This window comes from Schistocerca gregaria, chromosome 1, assembly GCF_023897955.1.
Source record: "Schistocerca gregaria isolate iqSchGreg1 chromosome 1, iqSchGreg1.2, whole genome shotgun sequence".
NCBI lineage: Eukaryota > Metazoa > Arthropoda > Insecta > Orthoptera > Acrididae > Schistocerca > Schistocerca gregaria.
Genome location: NC_064920.1, coordinates 322,884,599 through 322,904,696, shown reverse-complemented (window position 1 = coordinate 322,904,696; position 20,098 = coordinate 322,884,599). Strand labels below are relative to the sequence as shown.

General features: G+C 38.8%; 1 protein-coding gene across 6 annotated transcripts in view; it reads left to right on the top strand.

The window, feature by feature from the left end:
- Window positions 1-18,902, top strand: part of LOC126343901 (juvenile hormone epoxide hydrolase 1-like) — a 64,336-nt gene extending 45,434 nt beyond the window's left edge. For all 6 annotated transcript variants that reach the window (XM_050001982.1, XM_050001979.1, XM_050001983.1 and 3 more), the window contains exons 5-7: window positions 6,435-6,669; window positions 8,792-9,001; window positions 18,267-18,902. In XM_050001982.1, coding sequence (XP_049857939.1) covers window positions 6,435-6,669; window positions 8,792-8,999 — 443 coding nt within the window. In that variant the 3' untranslated portion in view covers window positions 9,000-9,001; window positions 18,267-18,902. The remainder of the gene's footprint in view (window positions 1-6,434; window positions 6,670-8,791; window positions 9,002-18,266) is intronic.
- The last annotated feature ends 1,196 nt before the right edge of the window (window positions 18,903-20,098 follow it).

The following is a 20,098-nucleotide window of genomic DNA, read 5'->3' as shown; positions in this document are numbered from 1 at the left end:
GTTGCGGTGTTGTCACGTCAAGCACTGGCTGGAGGCAGCCGCCTCAGCGCATCGCTACCCCCGGCGATAGAAAATCGTTTTAAAGCTTGTATCTTCTACAAAAAGTAAGTAAAAAATCTCAAACCCACACATGATGTATATCTCTACAATGTCTCTCAAACTGTTAAATATCTATTCTTAATTTTAATTAGGACAAGAGTTATGTTAATTTGTTTGAAACCATTTAAATTCTCGATTTCGCAAACAGCTTCTAACTTATGACGTCATTACTGAAAAACTATTGGTGTCACAGCAAAATATTTTTTTTCCATTCATTACCAAAATAATGCACTCTGCAAAGAATCCTTGATAGTTTTCGTAGTGCATCACGTTTCCTGTATATAAGTTTCTGAAAACAGCATTTTTAAGCAACCCTATCAGTACTGAACTCAAAACAAATATGACGCTTAAAATCTCTATCTCCTATAAATATTATGTAAATATTTTGAAATTTACGTACAGTATCGGTCTCAGTGGTATCTATAAGCAAATCAAATATCTTTTCTTAATTTTAATTAGGGCCGTTGTTACATTAACTATTGAAGTGTGAGAAATTTTCGCGTCCGGAAAAGTTTTCTTCTTTAGATTGCAAATCTCGAAAACTATTACACACATTGAATAACATCTTGGTGTATATACAAAATGAAATAGAATTAAAATTCAGTCTAACTTACTGTAAGGAGATGACGAGAGCTGGCCAAACATTATTTCTTAGTCTTTCAACAAAAATAAGAATTAATTGAAATAAATTCACAAACACAATATTTAATGGCAGTAAGTACACTACACGCTAATCAGACAATGCGAAAACATCACTTAATTCAGTGTCAGAGTCAGTGGAACTATCCGTCTCGCTGCTCGTATTGACAGATATAATCAAGTCTTAGACACTTTGTTGTTCCATTTGTCCTGTATCACTCCTTTCACGTGATGCACTATCTTCTGCCAGTCTTCCGAGGTCACAATTTCTACTGCCTCTTTCAAAAGGTGTCCCACTTCGGTTAATGTGAATTTCTTATTTTCTGCAGCAATATGCCGCTTAACCTAAGCCCAAATCAGCTCTATTGCGTTGAAATGGCAATGGTAAGGAGGCAATCTGAGCACTTTATGCCCGTATTTGTTTGTTACTTCATCCACAATATAAATCGGGTTCTTTGGCTTGTGTTGCGATACAAGTTCTAATAATTCTGCCCTTGAACAATTACTGTTGAACTGCACCTTATGTTTCTGTAACCAGGTAACAATGTCGTTTTTCCTCGTTGCCTTTGTGGGTGCCGTGTCTTGTATTAATGAATGATAAGGAGCATTATCCATAACAATGATAGAGGTTTTTTGTTAAGTTCTGGAGCACACAGTCTTCAAACCATTTCTCAAAAGCATTGTGGTTCATATCTTCATGGTAATCGGAAGTCTTATTTGAACTGAATAGCAGCAGACAATTTGGAATGAAACCTTTTGAATTTCAGGCATGTGCTACAATTATCCTTTTTCCTCTGCCGATCAGAGCTACCATACTTCCGCTGATGGTGCCGTCTGTCCAGCCTTTTTTTTTTTTTAACTGTGTCCTTCATTCACCCACGTTTCATCATGCTAAAAGATATCATCAAAATTTGTCCCCACTAATTCTCTAAGAAAGCGACATCGCCAGGCTGCAATATCTTCACATTCCATTAGTAACTTTCTGCCAGAGATGGTTTTATAGCGGAATCCTAACATTTTCACAACTCGTAATAAAGACGATTTACTACCCTGAAACAGGTCAGCCACTGTGAGGGTAGCATGTAGTTTTTTGAGTGTTGGATACTCCTTCCTCAAATAAAATGCGTATATTTGACGATGAATGGCATCTTCCTGAAAAGAGTAAAGTTTTGTGACCCTCTTCTCTAGTCGCTTCTTTTCCCCAGGTGTATCCAATTTAGATGATTCACTTGAGCCTTCTTTCGTGAATTTCTCCTTGCAGATTCTTATTACTGATCACTCGCTAACTTGCAGAGCAGCTGCGGTTTGCTCCACCACCTTAACCAAAGGAACGAGAGGCCCTCCTGCATCCCTCTCTCTCTCTCAGAATACTCCCTTAAGGAACACACGTATTCACGCGCCTGACTGCGTATAACGACGCCATGTCCGCCACTTTTTGGAGCTTTCCGAGGAGTGTGCAGCCTTGGCCTCCCTCTCTTGCGACTGCTTTCATCAGACTTCGTAAACACGCGAAGCTACTAGTCACTCAAATCTCTCACCCGCACGTCTACAACGGCTCGCTGAGGACTGGCTGGCACAATGCCTTAGTCAGCTCAGCAGAGCGAAGTGGCAACGCAGTGGCAGCCGACAGCACCGGCTGCCATTGGTTTATTGGTGGCGGGAGCCCTGCAGCCCGTTGTCTGTCAAGTGACAACTACTTTAAATCACACTATAGATGCATTCTTAATGTTAACACCCTTGCTTTTAATTGACCTAAGATTGTTTTCACTTTTTGTCGTGCAGAGTCAGTCCATCTGATGATCATTTCTTTTTCAGTTTCTTCACATTTCTCCTGCAGCCATGTCACCTTGGCTACCCGATAGTTCCTATTTGTTTCATTCCTGAGTGATTTCGATTTCTATTTCTATATTCCTGCCTTTCACCAAACATTTTTTGTACTTGCTCCTTTTGTCACTCAGTTGAAGTATTCCTTCTGGTACCCAGGGATTACTTTCCTTTTATTTATTTGTGACTAACTATAGAGATATTCACTCTTCTTCAACCTAACTGCCCACTGTGGTATTCCTTATCACAGTATCCACATCCATAGTGAACTTCAAATGCACCTCATCATTCCTCAGTACTTCGGTATCTCACTACTTTCCACAGTAATTCTTCCACACAATTATCTTAAACTCCAGTCTGCTCTTCATCATTACTATATAGCGATCTGAGAGTATATTGGTTCCTGTGTGTGCCTTACAATCCAGTATCTGGTTTTTTAATCTCCATCTCACTGTAATGTAATCCATTTGAAATGTTCCCATGTCTCTAGTTCTTTTCCAAGCATACCTCCTCCTCTTGTGAGTGTTGACCAGAGTATCAGCTATTATCATCTAAAATTTATTACAGAACTCGGTCTTTCTCCTCTTTTATTCCTATTGCCCATCCGACATTCTTGCTTGACCCTTCATTCTATTCCTTCCCCTACGATCACATTCCAGTCTCCCATGGTTGATAGTTTCATCTCCCCTTACCTACTAAAGTACACATTCAGTATACTCATATACTTTCTCTGCTTCTCCATCTTGTGCTTTCAACATTGGCATATGTCCTGAAGTATCATTGGCAGTGTTTGCTTTTGTCAAATCTGACAAGAAGAACTCTATCACTGAACTGTTTACAGTAGTTCATTCCCTATCTTATTTTCCTATTCATAACAACTCCTACTCCGATTATACTATTTTCTGCAGTTCTTGGTATTACCCTGTATTCATCTGACCAGAAATTCTTATTTTCTTTCCGTTTCACTTCATTGGCCCCCACTATATCTAGTTGAGCTTCTGCATTTTTTTTTTTTTTGATACTTTTTATCTCTTCTACTATATTCAAACTTTTGACATGCTCCATCTCATAGAATGGTATCCTTTCATTGATTATACCATCTTTTTCTCATGGTCATCTCCCCCTTGGTAGACTCCTCCCAGACATCTGAATTAGGGAATAATCCAGAATCTTTTGCCAATAGACTGATTGTTATGACACTTTTCAGTTACAGACCACATGCCCTGTGAGTACACATCGTGTGTATTTATGCCATGGTTCTGCATCCTCATGTTGTCGATCATTACTGATTCTTCTGTGTTTTTGGGGCAGTTTCTCATCCCAAGGGCAAGGGATTGCCCTGAATCTATCTTTTCACCCACCCCTCTCTGAGGGAGTGTGACTTCTTCTGTCAGTAGTCTTTGGCTGCCTTTGCTGATGATTTTTACTCAAAATTTAAGCAGTGGCTGGATTCAAACCCGGGGCCCATCGCATTTTGATTACTAGTCAAAGACGCTGTCCAGAGGCCATGGCATGGCGTCATTACATGATTAGAAATAAATGTGTCACAACCAAATTTTACAATATTGATCTTTTTATTGATTCTTCACTTCCCACTTCTCCTTGCAACAAACGCATAAAAAAACTGACTGCTGCCTGTGCAGTCACAGACATGATCACTCATATGATCTTGTAACAATTGGTCATGTTTATTGCTTTGCTGATCTTGTGATATAATTAAAATTTCAAAATTATTTCGATGCAAGAGTGACATTAAAATTTACTTGATATTGTAAGGTGTCATAATTGCAGTGATGATTTTATATAAGGATTTCCCTTTTTGCAGTCATCGGCATGATCATTTATATAATGTTTTGTCAATCAATTATTTAGTTTCTCTGAAAGTATCTTTCTCACTTACTTTAGTCTTTAACATTGCCCCCACATAATTTACAGCTAATAATCAGGTTTAACATTTTTCCAATAATTGTAACTTTTCAAAAGTAATGTCTTTTTGTAAAAATTACATGAATCATGCAAAATTAACAGTTCTTTCATGTCCCTATTATTAATTCATGTGGCCAGGTATTTCATTTATAGGGTATTGAATATAAATAAAAGAAAAATAACACAAAACAATATAATTGAATAGCACCAATGTAATACTATGAAGCAACATAAGAATTGAAAGATTGTTTATGAAAAATGAAATTACATGTGTATTGTGACATACAATAATCATGCATGTCATACTTTTTATTTGGCAAATCTTGTTCTTTTACATTACAACAAACATCTGCAATAGACTGTACTAATGCTTCAACTTTACTAATGTGTTGTGCAATAGTACCATAGTGTGACATCGTATAATAACTGCTGCAGCTTTATGTATCGCAGCTAGCTGTTCCTGTATTACATTAAGCTTATTCCGTATACTATTTTTGTCACACAAGATAGTTCACAGCTGGCCAAATTTCTTATCAGAGTAGATAAAAAGCATTGCTTTTGCACTAAGCTCATCTCACTAACTCTGTGCCTCCAACCAACCTTACTTTACTTCTGTCTAAGTCTTCTCAGCATGAAAGAGAATTTCCATTTGCTATTTCCAAAATTGAAAGTCACGTGCATCCGCCCCCCCCCCCCCCCCCCTCCACACACACACACACACACACACACACACACACACACACACACACACACACACACACACATACATCTGTTGCTTCAAATACATAGTTATCAATCTACAGGGTCTCCAGCCTTTTTGTCTTGTAATTTCTTTCTACTTTCATAAATTTTGTTTTCTTGTCACTTATCTCTAATCCAGTTTTCCTTGCTTTTTTAAATATCTTTCTTACCAGTATTTTTAGGTCATCTAGATTTTCAGTGATTAATGCTAATTCCCTCTTATGCTGTTCTCAGAGCGACCATTGCTTCCTGTGAAACAAAAGTGGTGATAGTCCATCTTCTTGTCTAACTCCTATTTTATGTCAAAAGCTGTGGAATATGCTCCTTCCATTTTCACAATCCCTTTTGAGCCTTCCAATGTAACTTTTACAAGATTTGTAATCTTTCAAGAATGAAATTTTCCATGTGCATCAGAGTGTGTGCTGATATGAAACCTCCTGGTAGATTAAAACTGTGTGCTGGACTGAGACTCCTGCTTTCTTACTAATTACCTCTTCAAGTACTGCATAGAAACTGTCTTTCTTCTAATCTTTGGCTACCACTGTTGGGTACATGGTGTGACTGTTGTTATATTTGTGAACCTATCTGTTATGAGATTAACAGCTATTCTGCCATTAATTGGTTGAAAATCAGTTAGTGTCCCAGCTGTTCTTTTACTGACCATATAACCTACTCCCTTTCAGAAATTTCCATCTTCCAGTCCACAGTAGTACACAGTGTGTTTGTCTGTATCTAAGTTTCCCATTTGTAGCTATATTTTCCCTTGCAGAGCTAACTAGATGTGTTTCACATCCGTTTAATTCTTCTCACAGGATTCTCATAGGTTGTTTTTGATATTCCATATTTCCGTTTTTATCGAAGGCATGTTCTTGATGTTCCATTACCAGTCCTTTGTATGGGTTGGCTTATTAACTCAGTGCCCAATGGCCAACTAGCAGGATGTGCACAGTTATTTTTTCACTGTGAGTATTTTTATTTCTTCACTACTCTCCGACTGCTGTATAGAGAGCTACTGAGTTTTTCTAACTTCCAGTGGGGTCAAAATCAATTATAATAATGATAAATATGTGAAACATTTTTAGAAAGCTGTTGATATTTTGGATAGTTATATTGTTTGATTAGGAAAAATTCTGCTGTGTTATGTGCGATGATAGAAAATACACTTGTTGTTGAATTTTTCCTGAAAAATATTTCTACAATTTCAGGAGTTGCTCTGAGGGATTCTCCAGCTGGTTTAGCAGCATATATATTGGAAAAGTTTTCAACATGGACTAACCCAGCATGGAAATCGTCGTCAGATGGCGGTCTCACCAAGAAGTTCTCTCTTACAAAATTACTGGATAACATAATGATTTATTGGGTAACAGGATCAATCACAACCTCAGCAAGATTATATAGTGAAACTTTCACCAAAGCTCAAATGGCATTAGAATTAGACAGGTAATTTAAAATATTTTTCGAAAATAAGCAAACTCAAAATAAATACAGCAGTCCCCTGACATCGCTTTAACTTTGTGCTTTGGCAGACTGTGACATAAAGTACAGACCTGCTGCTCCACCTCATTTAGACAGAAATCTTGATCAACACTCACACTGGCCCAAAGCTGATCATTTGGTGTTTGCAAGACGCTGTAGAAAAACAAATCAAAATTTCCAAGCAGATTAAAACTATGTGCCAGACCGAAATTCGAACTTGGGAGCTTTGCCTTTTGTGGGCAAGTGCTCTACCATCTGAGCTACCCAAGCACGGCTCATGACCCACCCTCACGGCTTTACTTCCGCCGGTATCTCATCTCCTACCTTCCAAACTTCACAGAAGCTCTCCTGCGAAACTTGCAGAACTAACACTCCTGGAAGAAAGGATTTGCAGAGACATGGCTTTGCCACTGCCTGGGTGATGTTTTCAGAATGAGATTTTCACTCCGTAGCAGTGTGTGTGCTGATATGAAACTTCCTGGGAGATTAAAACTATGTGCCGGAGTGCTAGTTGTGCAAGTTTTGCAGTACAGCTTCAGTGAAGTTTGGAAGATAGTACAAGGTACTGGCAGAAGTAAAGCTGTGAGGATAGGTCGTGAGTTATGCGTGGGTAGAGCACTTGCCTGCCAAAGGCAAAGCTCCCAAGTTCGAGTCTTGGTCTGGCACACAGTTTTAATCTGTCAGGATGCTTGATATCAGCGCACTCTCTGCTGCAGAGTGAAAATCTCATTCTAAAAACAGGTTGTACACAAAGTACAAGAACACAGTGCACCAAATGTAATTTGTATGTGCCTTTCAGGGAATTCAAACTATTCAGTAACATATGAGACACACAAGTGATAACTTTGTTGCTTGTAAATATTGTACTTTCATTGTTTTTTCAACATGTAGTGTATCTTCTTTTGGTGTGAAAATTGTGGATTTATTGATGAAATGTGAACTTTGTTCCTTGCAAATAACAGTGCACCATTTTGAATATAGCACCACCTCTGACGGGTGAGAGTTAACAAGGCAAACAAGTGAATCGTGGGTAGGAAGATGTCTGCCATAATTTGAGAGATTGTTAATCCACTGTGAAATAGTTGCAACAGCAAATGTACAACTGTATTAATTGTGTTATTTGAAGTGCTTGCAGAATTATACATAATTCCAAGTGGTGTTTTAATTGAATCACTAGCAGCCATAATGTTTCATTTTATTCTTGCCTGTTTCCTTACTCTTGTAGGACTAAATTCACCAGTAGTGTGCTGTAAGTCGTTTTCATCTGTGTGTCTTAAGTGTAATCTTGTCCCACTTGATATCAATGCATATTGTATGTTAAACACTCCAGTGGCCACACTGGACTAAAGTGCATTCTTTGATCTAGTTGTTGTGTGACTGTACACATTTTGTCTCAGTAAATGATGCAATGCAATAAGAGTGCTTCTATTCAGTTGTAGATGGCCTCAGATTATTGAGACAATACCGATTTTTGTTTTCCACGTTTTTGTAATTTTTTCTGACCTAATGCAAGAGCTATTCATTCAAGAACTCTTCAATATTTGTCGCAGCAGAGATCTAGTAGGACACTACTTGAAATTACATCTTTGCATGACATTAATATTAACTGAAAAGTTCGTTAGTTTGGTTCACAGTACCTTTTTGTGTTGATTTTTTAATTACGAGGAAGCTTAATGGCTGACTAGTTTTTACTTTCAGGAAACGAAATGAACCTTCAGCAAATGAAATTTACCTCAGGAAGTGAAGTTTCAGATATTGTCAAGAGACACATCCAAAAGTAGGAAATATTACCCCTAGCTTTAGGAAATTCTATGTTCCTTCTTTGGGAACAAAATAGTGGTTGATTCAAGAATGTTGAAAAGCAGGGGTAGATAACTCGTACCACAGATTGACTGTGACCCACCTGCTGTGATATGGTCCCTCTGAACCAAGATTCTTGATTTACCTGCCTGTATCTATCAATGGTCTGAAAGCTAGGAATAAAATATATACATAGCCTGAAAACTGTATGCCTCAGAATTTGTTTTGTGTTTATTACACTTGAAGAAAAAAAAAACATTTATGGCCATTTGTCTTCTGTTTTCAGCATACCAACAGCTGTCCCCAGTGGATGCACAAATGCTCCCAATGAACTTATGTATTTGTCTGAATCACTACTTCGTGACAAGTACGTCAACTTGATCCATTTTTCTCACATGAAAGCTGGAGGACATTTTCTCGCTTTTGAGGAGCCACAATTATTAGCTGATGATATATGGCAATTTGTAAAGAAACTGAGAAATATTGCAAAATGATGGTAAGGAAAACTGATCCTGAATTGTTATGTTTACTTTTTTCATTGCCTAAATTGTATAATTTTGCCAGAATATTGTCACAAATCAAGTTAATGATACTTATGTATGATGTGCATCCTCCCATTCTTGGTAAAACATCAGTTGTTTGTTATAACCTTTTTTCTGTATGTGGCAAAATAATTAAGTGTGTAAAAAAAAATAAAAAAAGCTGCTGTGGTGGTAAAATAGCAGGAAAATTGATTCTTGCATAAAGTGAAACTGTATTTGATAGTTGGCCATCAAAATAGCCGCTTGGCAAAAATACAAAATTAAATCTCCTGTAGTAACTGCAGAAGCAAACTGAAACTTCTTGTTTACCAACAGAGGGTCTACAAAGTAAATTGTGTTCTGCTACTGCTCCCCGTTGTTGACATATTGAGGGCAAAGTTAATGATTTTTGCAAACATGGCAAAATCAGGTATTTGATGCCCACTTCTACTAAAAGTATTTTCTACAAACTCTTTTACATTATTTTTATTAGCAAAACCATGTACCAAACAACCTAAAACAGCAGGTTTCATTTTGCAATGTAAGCATATGAGGCACTAAAAATGAGTGACAAACTGGGGGCAAAACGAAAATGTGACCATATTCTGCTGGCACTCAAATTAAATCTGACCTCCTTTATATTATATTTTACAATTGTTGAGTATACCCTAGAGAAGGTAATATCAAAATTACTAATGAAGACAATATGAGCTCGAGTCAGAACAACTTGAAAAACTACAAAGAAAAGGGGAAAGAGCTGTATTATGTCATCACTCATTATGAGACATTTCATCCAGTTTTTCTGTTGTAATATCTACAGAATTAAACTAGTTTTAAGGTTCAAAATTTAAATTTGCATTAACAAGGCACTAGAGATCATTGTTGTAAAACTGTTGCAGAACAGCTACAACACAAATCCTGTAAACTGCCTTCAGTTTTACACCATTACCACAATGTGTAAATTTTGGTGAAGTTCATAGCAGTATGTCTGTGCCCCCTCCCCCCTTTTCTTTCTTTAAGTGACTCATGTTAATGTGGATTTTGAATGCATATGGTGCTTGTAGTGCTACTAATGTACTTGGAGCCATGGTGCTTAAGTGGGTAGAGCACTAGACTCCAAACTTGGAGGTCCTTGGTTCAGGCATGAATAGGCAAGTGGATTTGTCCTCATTCCAGTCCTTCCGGAATGGGGCCAACTTCACTCTACCTGCTGTCGGACAAGCACCGGACATCTTTTCTGGGGGTGAAAGATGGCAGGGCCAACAGGCCCACCACCCTCTCGCTCCCAGTGGCATGGCGAAGAAAGGCTGCAGTCCATGTGCACTCAGGCCTATAGCTTGGTCACGAGCTTTCATCACAGACTTTATTGATACACTACTTTAATTCTGGTTTAAAGTACAGCATATTTTGTGTTTGCAGTTTATGTGGAATGTAAGTGTACTGATGAAAAATTGTATAAATGTTTTGCTATGGACCACGGTTGCTTAACCGCTGTTTGTTTTAAAGTGGGGAAATCAGCATCCCCACAAGAAGGCCAGGTTCGGTAGCTGTGCAACAGCAGCCATGGGTGAGTTTCTTTGCCACAGAATCCTAGCCTCATAAGGGTTTGTTTCCACAGGGTCCCATGACTGATGATACATTTCCTTAAGTGTCCCAGGCCAGAGCTAGAAGAGATCTCTTGTAGGCTCCTAAGCTTATTTTTATTCAACGCCTCCAAGTGACTTTAATTTTTTAGAGGTTTCATAAATTTGATGTTGCATATCACAAGAAAAACTATACTGCATTGTCACAAAAAAAGGATAATAAGCTTGTCATCCTGTAGATTACATTTAAAGGCTTCAAGATGCAAACTTTGACGTTTGGTGATGTACTGATAGCATGACAAACACCAACATTTTGTTACTACTTCTTCACTAACTCCATCCATTACCATTAGCTTTGTTTGTAAACTGCATCTTTGTAATGGATCCATTGCTTTTACACAATAACATCATATGGATCACAATCCATGAAATAGCTGGCAACTTCAGATGATACTGCTTCTGATCAAGGACACATTTGACAGCTATACAGCATGCATACTTTACTTTCCTAACAGCAAATTGCCTTGTTGAGAAAATTGTTATAATATTCACTTATTTCTGCTCTATTAACTATAAGCTTAGCATTCTGGTGAACTACACTATCATAAACTGCATGCATTCCAGCTAATCTAACTGTTACTATCTATTTTGGTAAGGTCGCAAAATTTTTTGACCCATTTCATTTCTAGTAGCACACATACATTTCCTGTAGATTGCACAGCAGCAAACTTTTTTGCATGTACGTCTTTGTGCTTGTAAGTCTAAATGTCTTGTGCCCTTTTTCCAAGGAGTGATCTGCTAAATTCATAATCTTCAAAAACAATTTACAATCTACTGTCTTCTGCTGATAATTGTCTGGAAGTTGATTTTCAGTGGGTGCTAGAATGCCTTTCCCTACTTAATCTTTTGAGCATGCTTTACTATTTTTTAGGGTTCTGTGCCTCAGTCTGTAAAAACAGAACTCTTTTATCAGATCCCTTTGTTTTTCATTTGACTGACTGACTCGCTCGCTCACTCCTACGAAACCTTCCTCTCAGGTAGATGTGTGTTCAAATTTATGTGCTATATTAAGGTCTATGGCCCCTTGGAGGTTTAAAAATTTTATGCTTTAAAATAACTTCAATCAAAAGATACAGACGTTTGTCACATATTTTGATACTAAAAAATCCACTCTTCAGCAACTATAGGTTGCTTCCCGTTGACTTAGAATCATTAAATTTGGCAAGTAGCTAGGGTTTACTGTAAAAGTAAAGGGTAAAACCCAAAAAATTGGTAATTTGTAATTATAATATATTTTGTCATTTTTTTTACCCATCTGTCTGCCTGCTAAGAGCTTTTTTCTTGTGAACAGTTGGGTGTGTTTAGTTCAGATTTACATCACACACTAAGGCCTATTGTCCCTTGGCGGCATAACAGTTGTGAGCTAAGTAAATGAAATCAAATGATATGGTCATTTATGTCACATATTTTTACACTAAGAAACGCATTCATCAAAACCTATAGGGTGTTTCGCGTCGATCTAGGATCATGAAATTTGGCAAAAGCAGGGTTTCACAGTGCAAGTAAAGGAAAAAATCCAAAAATTTTTCTTTTGTAATTATATCACATGAAAAAAATTTCATCCCTCTTTCTGTCCATCTTTCAAGACCCATTTTTCTTTGGAACAGTTTGAGGTATCAAGTTCAAATTTATGTCACATATTGTACGTTGGCGATGTAAATAATTTAAGCTTGTAAGTCAATGCACTCAAAAGATTCATTCATTTATATCACATATTTTGGTACTCTCACATTCAGTCGATATAAACTATAGGCTACTCTCATTGACCTAGAGTCATGAACTTCAGCAAGAAGCAAGGTTTCACAGTACAAGTAAAGTAAAAAATCTGAAACTAGTTAAATTGCAATTATATCATATAAAAATCTTTTGGCATTTGAACATTAATTGTATTCACCTTCCGTCAAAAGTATTATAGGCAAACATTGTTGAATGCGAAAGTATAATGTAAGTTGCAGTCATATTTTAGTAAGTAATTTTTTTTTCAAAAGCCCCCCTCTCCCCCCTCTCCCCCCTCTCCCCCCTCTCCCCCCTCTCCCCCCTCTCCCCCCTCTCCCCCCTCTCCCCCCTCTCCCCCCTCTCCCCCCTCTCGCCCCTATCTCCCCTCTCGCCCCTATCTCCCCTCTCCCGCCCCTATCCCCCCTCTCCCGCCCCTATCCCCCCTCTCCCGCCCCTATCTCCCCTCTCCCGCCCCTATCTCCCCTCTCCCGCCCCTATCTCCCCTCTCCCGCCCCTATCTCCCCTCTCCCGCCCCTATCTCCCCCCCTATCTCCCCCCTATCTCCCCCCCTATCTCCCCCCCCCTATCTCCCCCCCCCTATCTCCCCCCCTATCTCCCCCCCTATCTCCCCCCCTATCTCCCCCCCTATCTCCCCCCTATCTCCCCCCCTATCTCCCCCCTATCTCCCCCCTATCTCCCCCCCTATCTCCCCCCCTATCTCCCCCCCTATCTCCCCCCTATCTCCCCCCCTATCTCCCCCCCAATCCCCCCCAATCCTCCCCCCCAATCCTCCCCCCCCAATCTCCCCCCCCAATCTCCCCCCCTATCTCCCCCCCTATCTCCCCCCCTATCTCCCCCCCCTATCTCCCCCCCCTATCTCCCCCCCCTATCTCCCCCCCCCTATCTCCCCCCCCTATCTCCCCCCCCCTATCTCCCCCCCCTATCTCCCCCCCCTATCTCCCCCCCCCTATCTCCCCCCCCCCTATCTCCCCCCCCCCCACTATCTCCCCCCCACTATCTCCCCCCCCCCACTATCTCCCCCCCACTATCTCCCCCCCCCACTATCTCCCCCCCCCACTATCTCCCCCCCCCCACTATCTCCCCCCCCCCACTATCTCCCCCCCCCACTATCTCCCCCCCCCACTATCTCCCCCCCCACTATCTCCCCCCCCACTATCTCCCCCCCCAACTATCTCCCCCCCCACTATCTCCCCCCCCACTATCTCCCCCCCCACTATCTCCCCCCCCACTATCTCCCCCCCCACTATCTCCCCCCCCACTATCTGCCCCCCCACTATCTGCCCCCCCACTATCTGCCCCCCCACTATCTGCCCCCCACTATCTGCCCCCCACTATCTGCCCCCCACTATCTGCCCCCCACTATCTGCCCCCCCACTATCTGCCCCCCCCACTATCTGCCCCCCCCACTATCTGCCCCCCCCACTATCTGCCCCCCCCACTATCTGCCCCCCCCCACTATCTGCCCCCCCCACTATCTGCCCCCCCACTATCTGCCCCCCCCACTATCTACCCCCCCCACCCCTCTCTCCCCAAATTGATTATACACTGCAATGATGAGGGTGATAAATGTGACTCCATGTATTTAATTAATGTGGTCTTGCAAGGTGCATGAATTTTCTGAACTGGCATTGTTATGAACGAGCTTCTTCTTCTTCTTCTTCTTTTTCTTCTTCTTCAGAGCACAAGCTGTTTCAGCATCATCTGACTGAATTCATGTCTTTATTTTATGATTCCATTTTCCAACGAATTACAGCATTTTTTTAATCAACTCTCATATTGAGTCAGCAAAAGAGCTTCATAGTGCAAGCAAATTTGGGGTGTATTGCCCAGCTTTGCTTCAAAGTGACTGCCAGGCTAGTAGTTCTTGTTTGCAGTCACTAAAATCTGTAAAAATTTTCAACCCATCTTTTTTTGTATAGAAAATTACAAAACACTTAGATGTTCCTGGTCATTGGCCATTTGAGCAGGAAGGCAAGCTGCTCCTTTCATTAAATCACAAAAGTATTAATTGCAAAACACTGTGTGCCCAAATTGCAGGAAACTGCAACTAAATGAAGTTCTACACATTGTATAACACTGGAATAAAACACCTAACAAAAATTTATTTGCTATGCAGAAAATAATAAAAACTGATATTATTGCAAATATGGAATGGATTATAAATCTTGCGTGATCTTCTGAAGCACAAAAGAGCTACACTCCTACACTCATCCAAGAGAACTCGGTCACTATGCTGCAAGCACAACAGCAAAATGCAAATAGTGTGGACAAGACTCCACAAGATCGAAACAAAAAGAAGTATAGCCAGTTATCAGAGTAAGTGTTATGTTTTCTGCAAAATGTGTGCCTACAGATATTTTCCATGTGAAATTGGGTGTTAAATAGTTACAGATTTACTTTTAACCCTTAGCGAACACAACCAAAAATCACAAGATACCCTGTGTCTTAGAAAATTAAATACTATTGAATATTCACTATGAACATTTTTGTCATGCAAGGCATGATTCAACATGCAGTGCTGCTTGTTTGAGGACAATGTTTGATCGGACAGAACCCAAAAAATTACAGTTTACAAGTGAGATTAACTCAAATTAGTAGGCACAAAAAAGAGAACAATACTCCTTTCATTGGATTCTTCATACCATTTCATTTAAAAAAGAAAAAACTTGCAGAGCTGAATGCTTTGGTGGTTTTTGAATAAAAAGTTTTTTAAAAAAACATGCTGAAGCTTTATTTCCATTCATTCGGACTTCTTGCACCTCCATCTTGTCATTGATCTAGAAGACCTTATATGTTTGCATTACAAAGCCAAATCCAGTTTTCTGAGTGCTTTAGAACATGTTCTGTCTGACGAAAGCTAGTTTAAAAGAGTTTGAAGAAAATACTTTTTTGGAAAAGTGAGCTGAGATTACCCATTTTTGCTATTTTTACAAAAATCATCAACTTTGTCCTCAATTTGTGATTTATGACCTTTCGTTCGTAACTTAATAAATGAAAAATTTTGTTATCTTGCAATTACTGATACAGATATACAAAGGCAAACTGTACATTCTCTCAAACAGCTATATTTTCTATCAACTTTGCTTCAAATTATCTGTATGAAAATTGCTCAGTAAATCTTTTTAAAATTATTTCACTTAAAAGACCAAAAGTAGTTGTACAATATGACCTAGTTTCTCTCTCATCTCAGTGGTGTATTATTGAAAGTTGCACTACAGGGACAAGCAAATGGCTATATCTCTGTAAGCATTACCTTCTCAGAAATAATGCTTTACCAATGCTTATTGGAATGTGTGAATGTTCACACAAAATTTCATCAAAATCTGTGATGATCGTGAGGGAACTTTCTTGAAATAAGACTAGTTGGCAAGGAGTGGCCCTGCTGATGGTTTCTCCGCATGTAGAAACTATTTTGTTGTTTCAGTAATATACATGTTACAATCCATATGAAATGACAGCTCCGTAGCCTGTATGTCGCATGTCATTCAAGCATAGACCAGTGCCATTATTCCTATGTCACAGAATCGTGAAATGTGACTTTCTTGTGTCCACATAATGTAGGTTATTCATTCGTAAATTATTATAAATAATTCTGTCACAGAACTTGAGTGGTATATTACTGGCAAACACCAGAAATATCTAATCTAAGTATCTATCAGCTCACTGTATTCCATAGGTCCTGTAGAATTGAGATAGCATATCCCAGCAGTAAAGTTAAGTCACTAAAAATGAACTAGGAAAAAAGCGGCTTGCCTGGAGTTCATACTTTATCCATCATGCTTTACCCAATAATAAGCTCAAATTAATCAAACTATAAAAAGTTTGCTTGGGAGATACGACTAAAATTACATACATACAAAATTTATGTGCAGTTCTAGTGCACAACTATATTAGAAGCATGGGATCATGTTGCATTCATCTCACACAGAAATATTATTGACAAACAAGACCATACAGCTCTGCACATCAATAAATAAGGGTACAGGTTTTAGATATCCTATGTAGAGGCTTATCTCACTAGGAGTAAGATAGATACTGCCTACAGGAAAATTAAAGAGACCTTTGGAGAAAAGAGAACCACTTCTATGAATATCAAAAGCTCAGATGGAAACCCAGTTCTAAGCAAAGAAGGGAAAGCAGAAAGGTGGAAGGAGTATATATATGGTCTATACAAGGGCGATGTATTTGAGGACAATATTATGGAAATGGAAGAGGATGTAGATGAAGATGAAATGGGAGATACGATACTGCATGAAGTTTGACAGAGCACTGAAAGACCTGCATTGAAACAAGGCCCGGGAGTAGATAACATTCCATTAGAACTACTGACAGCCTTGGGAGAGCCAGTCCTGACAAAACTCCACCATCTGGTGAGCAGGATGTATGAGACAGGCAAAATACCCTCAGACTTCAAGAAGGATATAATTATTCCAATCCCAAATAAAGCAGGTGTTGGCAGATGTGAAAATTACCGAACTACCAGTTTAATAAGTCACAGCTGCAAAATAATAACGCGAATTCTTTAAAGATAAATGGAAAAACTAGTAGAAGCCAACCTCGGAGAAGATCAGTTTGGATTCTGTAAAAATATTGGAACACATGAGGCAATACTGCCCCTACGACTTATCTTGGAAGCTAGATTAAGGAAAGGGAAAACTACGTTTCTAGCATTTGTAGACTTAGAGAAAGCTTTTGACAATGTTGACTGGAATACTCTCTTTCAGATTCTGAAAGTAGCAGGGGTAAAATACAGGGAACGAAAGGCTATTTAAAATTTGTGCAGAAACCAGATGGCAGTTATAAGAGTTGAGGGGCATGGAAGGGAAGCAGTGGTTGGGAAGGGAGTGAGACAGGGTTGTAGCCTCTCCCCGATGTTATTCAATCTGTATATTGAGCAAGCAGTGAAGGAAACAAAAGAAAAATTCGGAGTAGGTATCAAAATCCATGGAGAAGAAAGAAAAACTTTGAAAGAGCAGTTGAACGTAATGGGCAGTGTCTTGAAAGGAGGATATAAGATGAACATCAGCAAAAGCAAAATGAGGATAATATAATGTAGTCGAATTAAGTCGGGAGATGCTGAGGGTATTAGATTAGGAAATGAGACACTTAAAGTAATTAAGGAGTTTTGCTATTTGGGGAGCAAAATAACTGATGATGGTCGAAGTAGAGAGGATATAAAATGTAGACTGGCAATGGCATGGAAAGCGTTTCTGAAGAAGAGAAATTTGTTAACATCGAGTATAGATTTAAGTGTCAGGAAGTCGTTTCTGAAAGTATTTGTATGGAGCGTAGCCATGTATGGAAGTGAAACATGGACAATAAATAGTTTGGACAAGAAGAGAATAGAAGCTTTCGAAATGTGGTTCTTACAGAAGGATGCTGAAGATGAGATGGGTAGATCACATAACTAATGAGGAAGTATTGAACAGGATTGGAGAGAAGTTTGTGGCACAACTTGACTAATAGAAGTGATCGATTGGTAGGACATGTTCTGAGGCGTCAAGGGATCACCAATTTAGCATTGGAGGGCAGCATGGAGGGTAAAAATCATAGAGGGAGAGCAATAGATGAATACACCAAGCAGATCCAGAAGGATGTAGGTTGCAGTAGGTACTGGGAGATGAAGCAGCTTGCACAGGATAGAGTAGCATGGAGAGCTGCATCAAACCAGTCTAAGGACTGAAGACCACAACAAAATGTAGAATTATTGAGATAGCTCCTGTAAGCTGTTTTTTGTAGCTCAAAATGAGAGTTTTAAATGGACAAGTGTGTTTGTGTGTGTTTGTGTGCGTGCGTGCATGCACACGCGGTTGTGCGTGTTTGTTTTTGTATGTCTATTCTCACTTTTCTTCTGTTGCAGAACACGAGAGTCAAAAGCGATGGAAGATGATTTGTTATACTCCCATAAAATTAATGAAAACTCCTCTGTTTGAATGGGGAAGTTAGCCTGATAACATTTGTCATCATGCCATGTATTAAAAAAATGTTTCTGGTAATTATAGTATTCTCTCAAAGTAAATAATGGAGAGCATGGTGTACATTTGAAGAACTTCGAAGGGAATGATGAAAAATAGCAATTTATCTCTCACTGCCTGGGCATCACAAGTCACATGGCTACCAATGAAGTTTAAAATCTTTGCTGACGACTTGAAAACACGGCAAAGCAAGAGGGTAAATAGGATGATAACACTCGCATTCAGTATTTCTCCTTCCATGATGCCAAACAACACACACTTGAAGTGGCACAAAAAATTATTTAAATCATAAATGTAGTGAACAATTTATTGATGTGAAAGAGGCTTTGAATACTTCACATTGAGGCTCCATGAACATAAATTTCAGCAAATAGTATTTCTCCTTATGACAATGGAGATGGTATGAGTGTACTTCCAGAAAACACTTCATGTGTTGTGTATCATGGTATTTAATACCCATCACACTGAAGGCTTTCCATTTCGTGTATTATTGTTTTATTTTTAATAAAACTTAAAATGAATTTTGTGTATTATTATTATTATTATTATTATTATTATTATTATTATTGTATTATTCTGTTTGTTATTATGGCACTAATAAAAAAGAGTGTGAAACGGGCTATTTGCTTGTGGAGTTTAAATTTGTTCTTTGGTCATGCAGTAGAAGTTTCTAAGTGCTTTGTTATGATCAGGGGCACAGAAAAACGTCACTGTAAAAGGCATCTAGTGTCTACTTTAACTTCTTTTCTTCTGATAAATATCAGTTTATCTCAACAGTACCTTTTCATTTACCTTATAACTACATATCATTTAGAATAGTTAAGTCACCACCAACCATACAATTTTAAACTGTACTGTTTTCAGCATCTTAAAATTACTATTTTGTATGATGATGGTAAAAAAAAAAAAAACATTGCCTCATTTTGAACACCCCCAATGCTTTCTAGAGTGGGAGAAAATAGGCTATAACCTTTAACCCTGCTGTACTGTTTGGCTCTGTTATCCAAATAGGTTGTAAATTTCCGTTCTCATTATTAAAATACTAAAGCAGCTTTATGAAATTTGATTACTTTTGTCTGAAAATGCATGAGAAATGTGTGTGTAAAGATCTTCTAAAATATTTTAAGTAGGTGAGTCATAAATCATAATGACCCAACATAAGTATGATTACTCTAATATCAAATATTTTGTAGTTTTCTGTTACACTTTATCATAATAATGAACTTTATCATAATAATGAACTTTATCATTACAACATGTACCCAACAGACAACAATGCTCTGCATTTACAACAATGTGCTTGTTTCTTGCTTTCTTCAAGATATTGCTTAGTGCTTCTCAGTTATTTGAACCATAATATTTCTGCTGCTCAGTTCGAATTATAACACCATGGCAGCTTGATCATTGACTGATATTGAATTGGAAGACTTAGTAAATTCCTTAGCAGGTGGAGGAAACCTTCAGAGTTTGAAGACCATGTCAGCTACGCATCTGAAAACAATTGTTCTAATGACAGTCTGTAGCCTCTACAAAATAGAGTTCAGTATTTTCTGTGTAAAAACGAGGGTACAGAATAACCCTTACACTTACCAGCACAACTTGACCGCCTATCAGCTTCAAATGGCATCAAAAATACCCTGGAGTTCTCAGATATGCAACCACAATTTCAAATAGTATTTTTACAGTGCTTCAAAATAAAATAATAGTGATGTCAAAT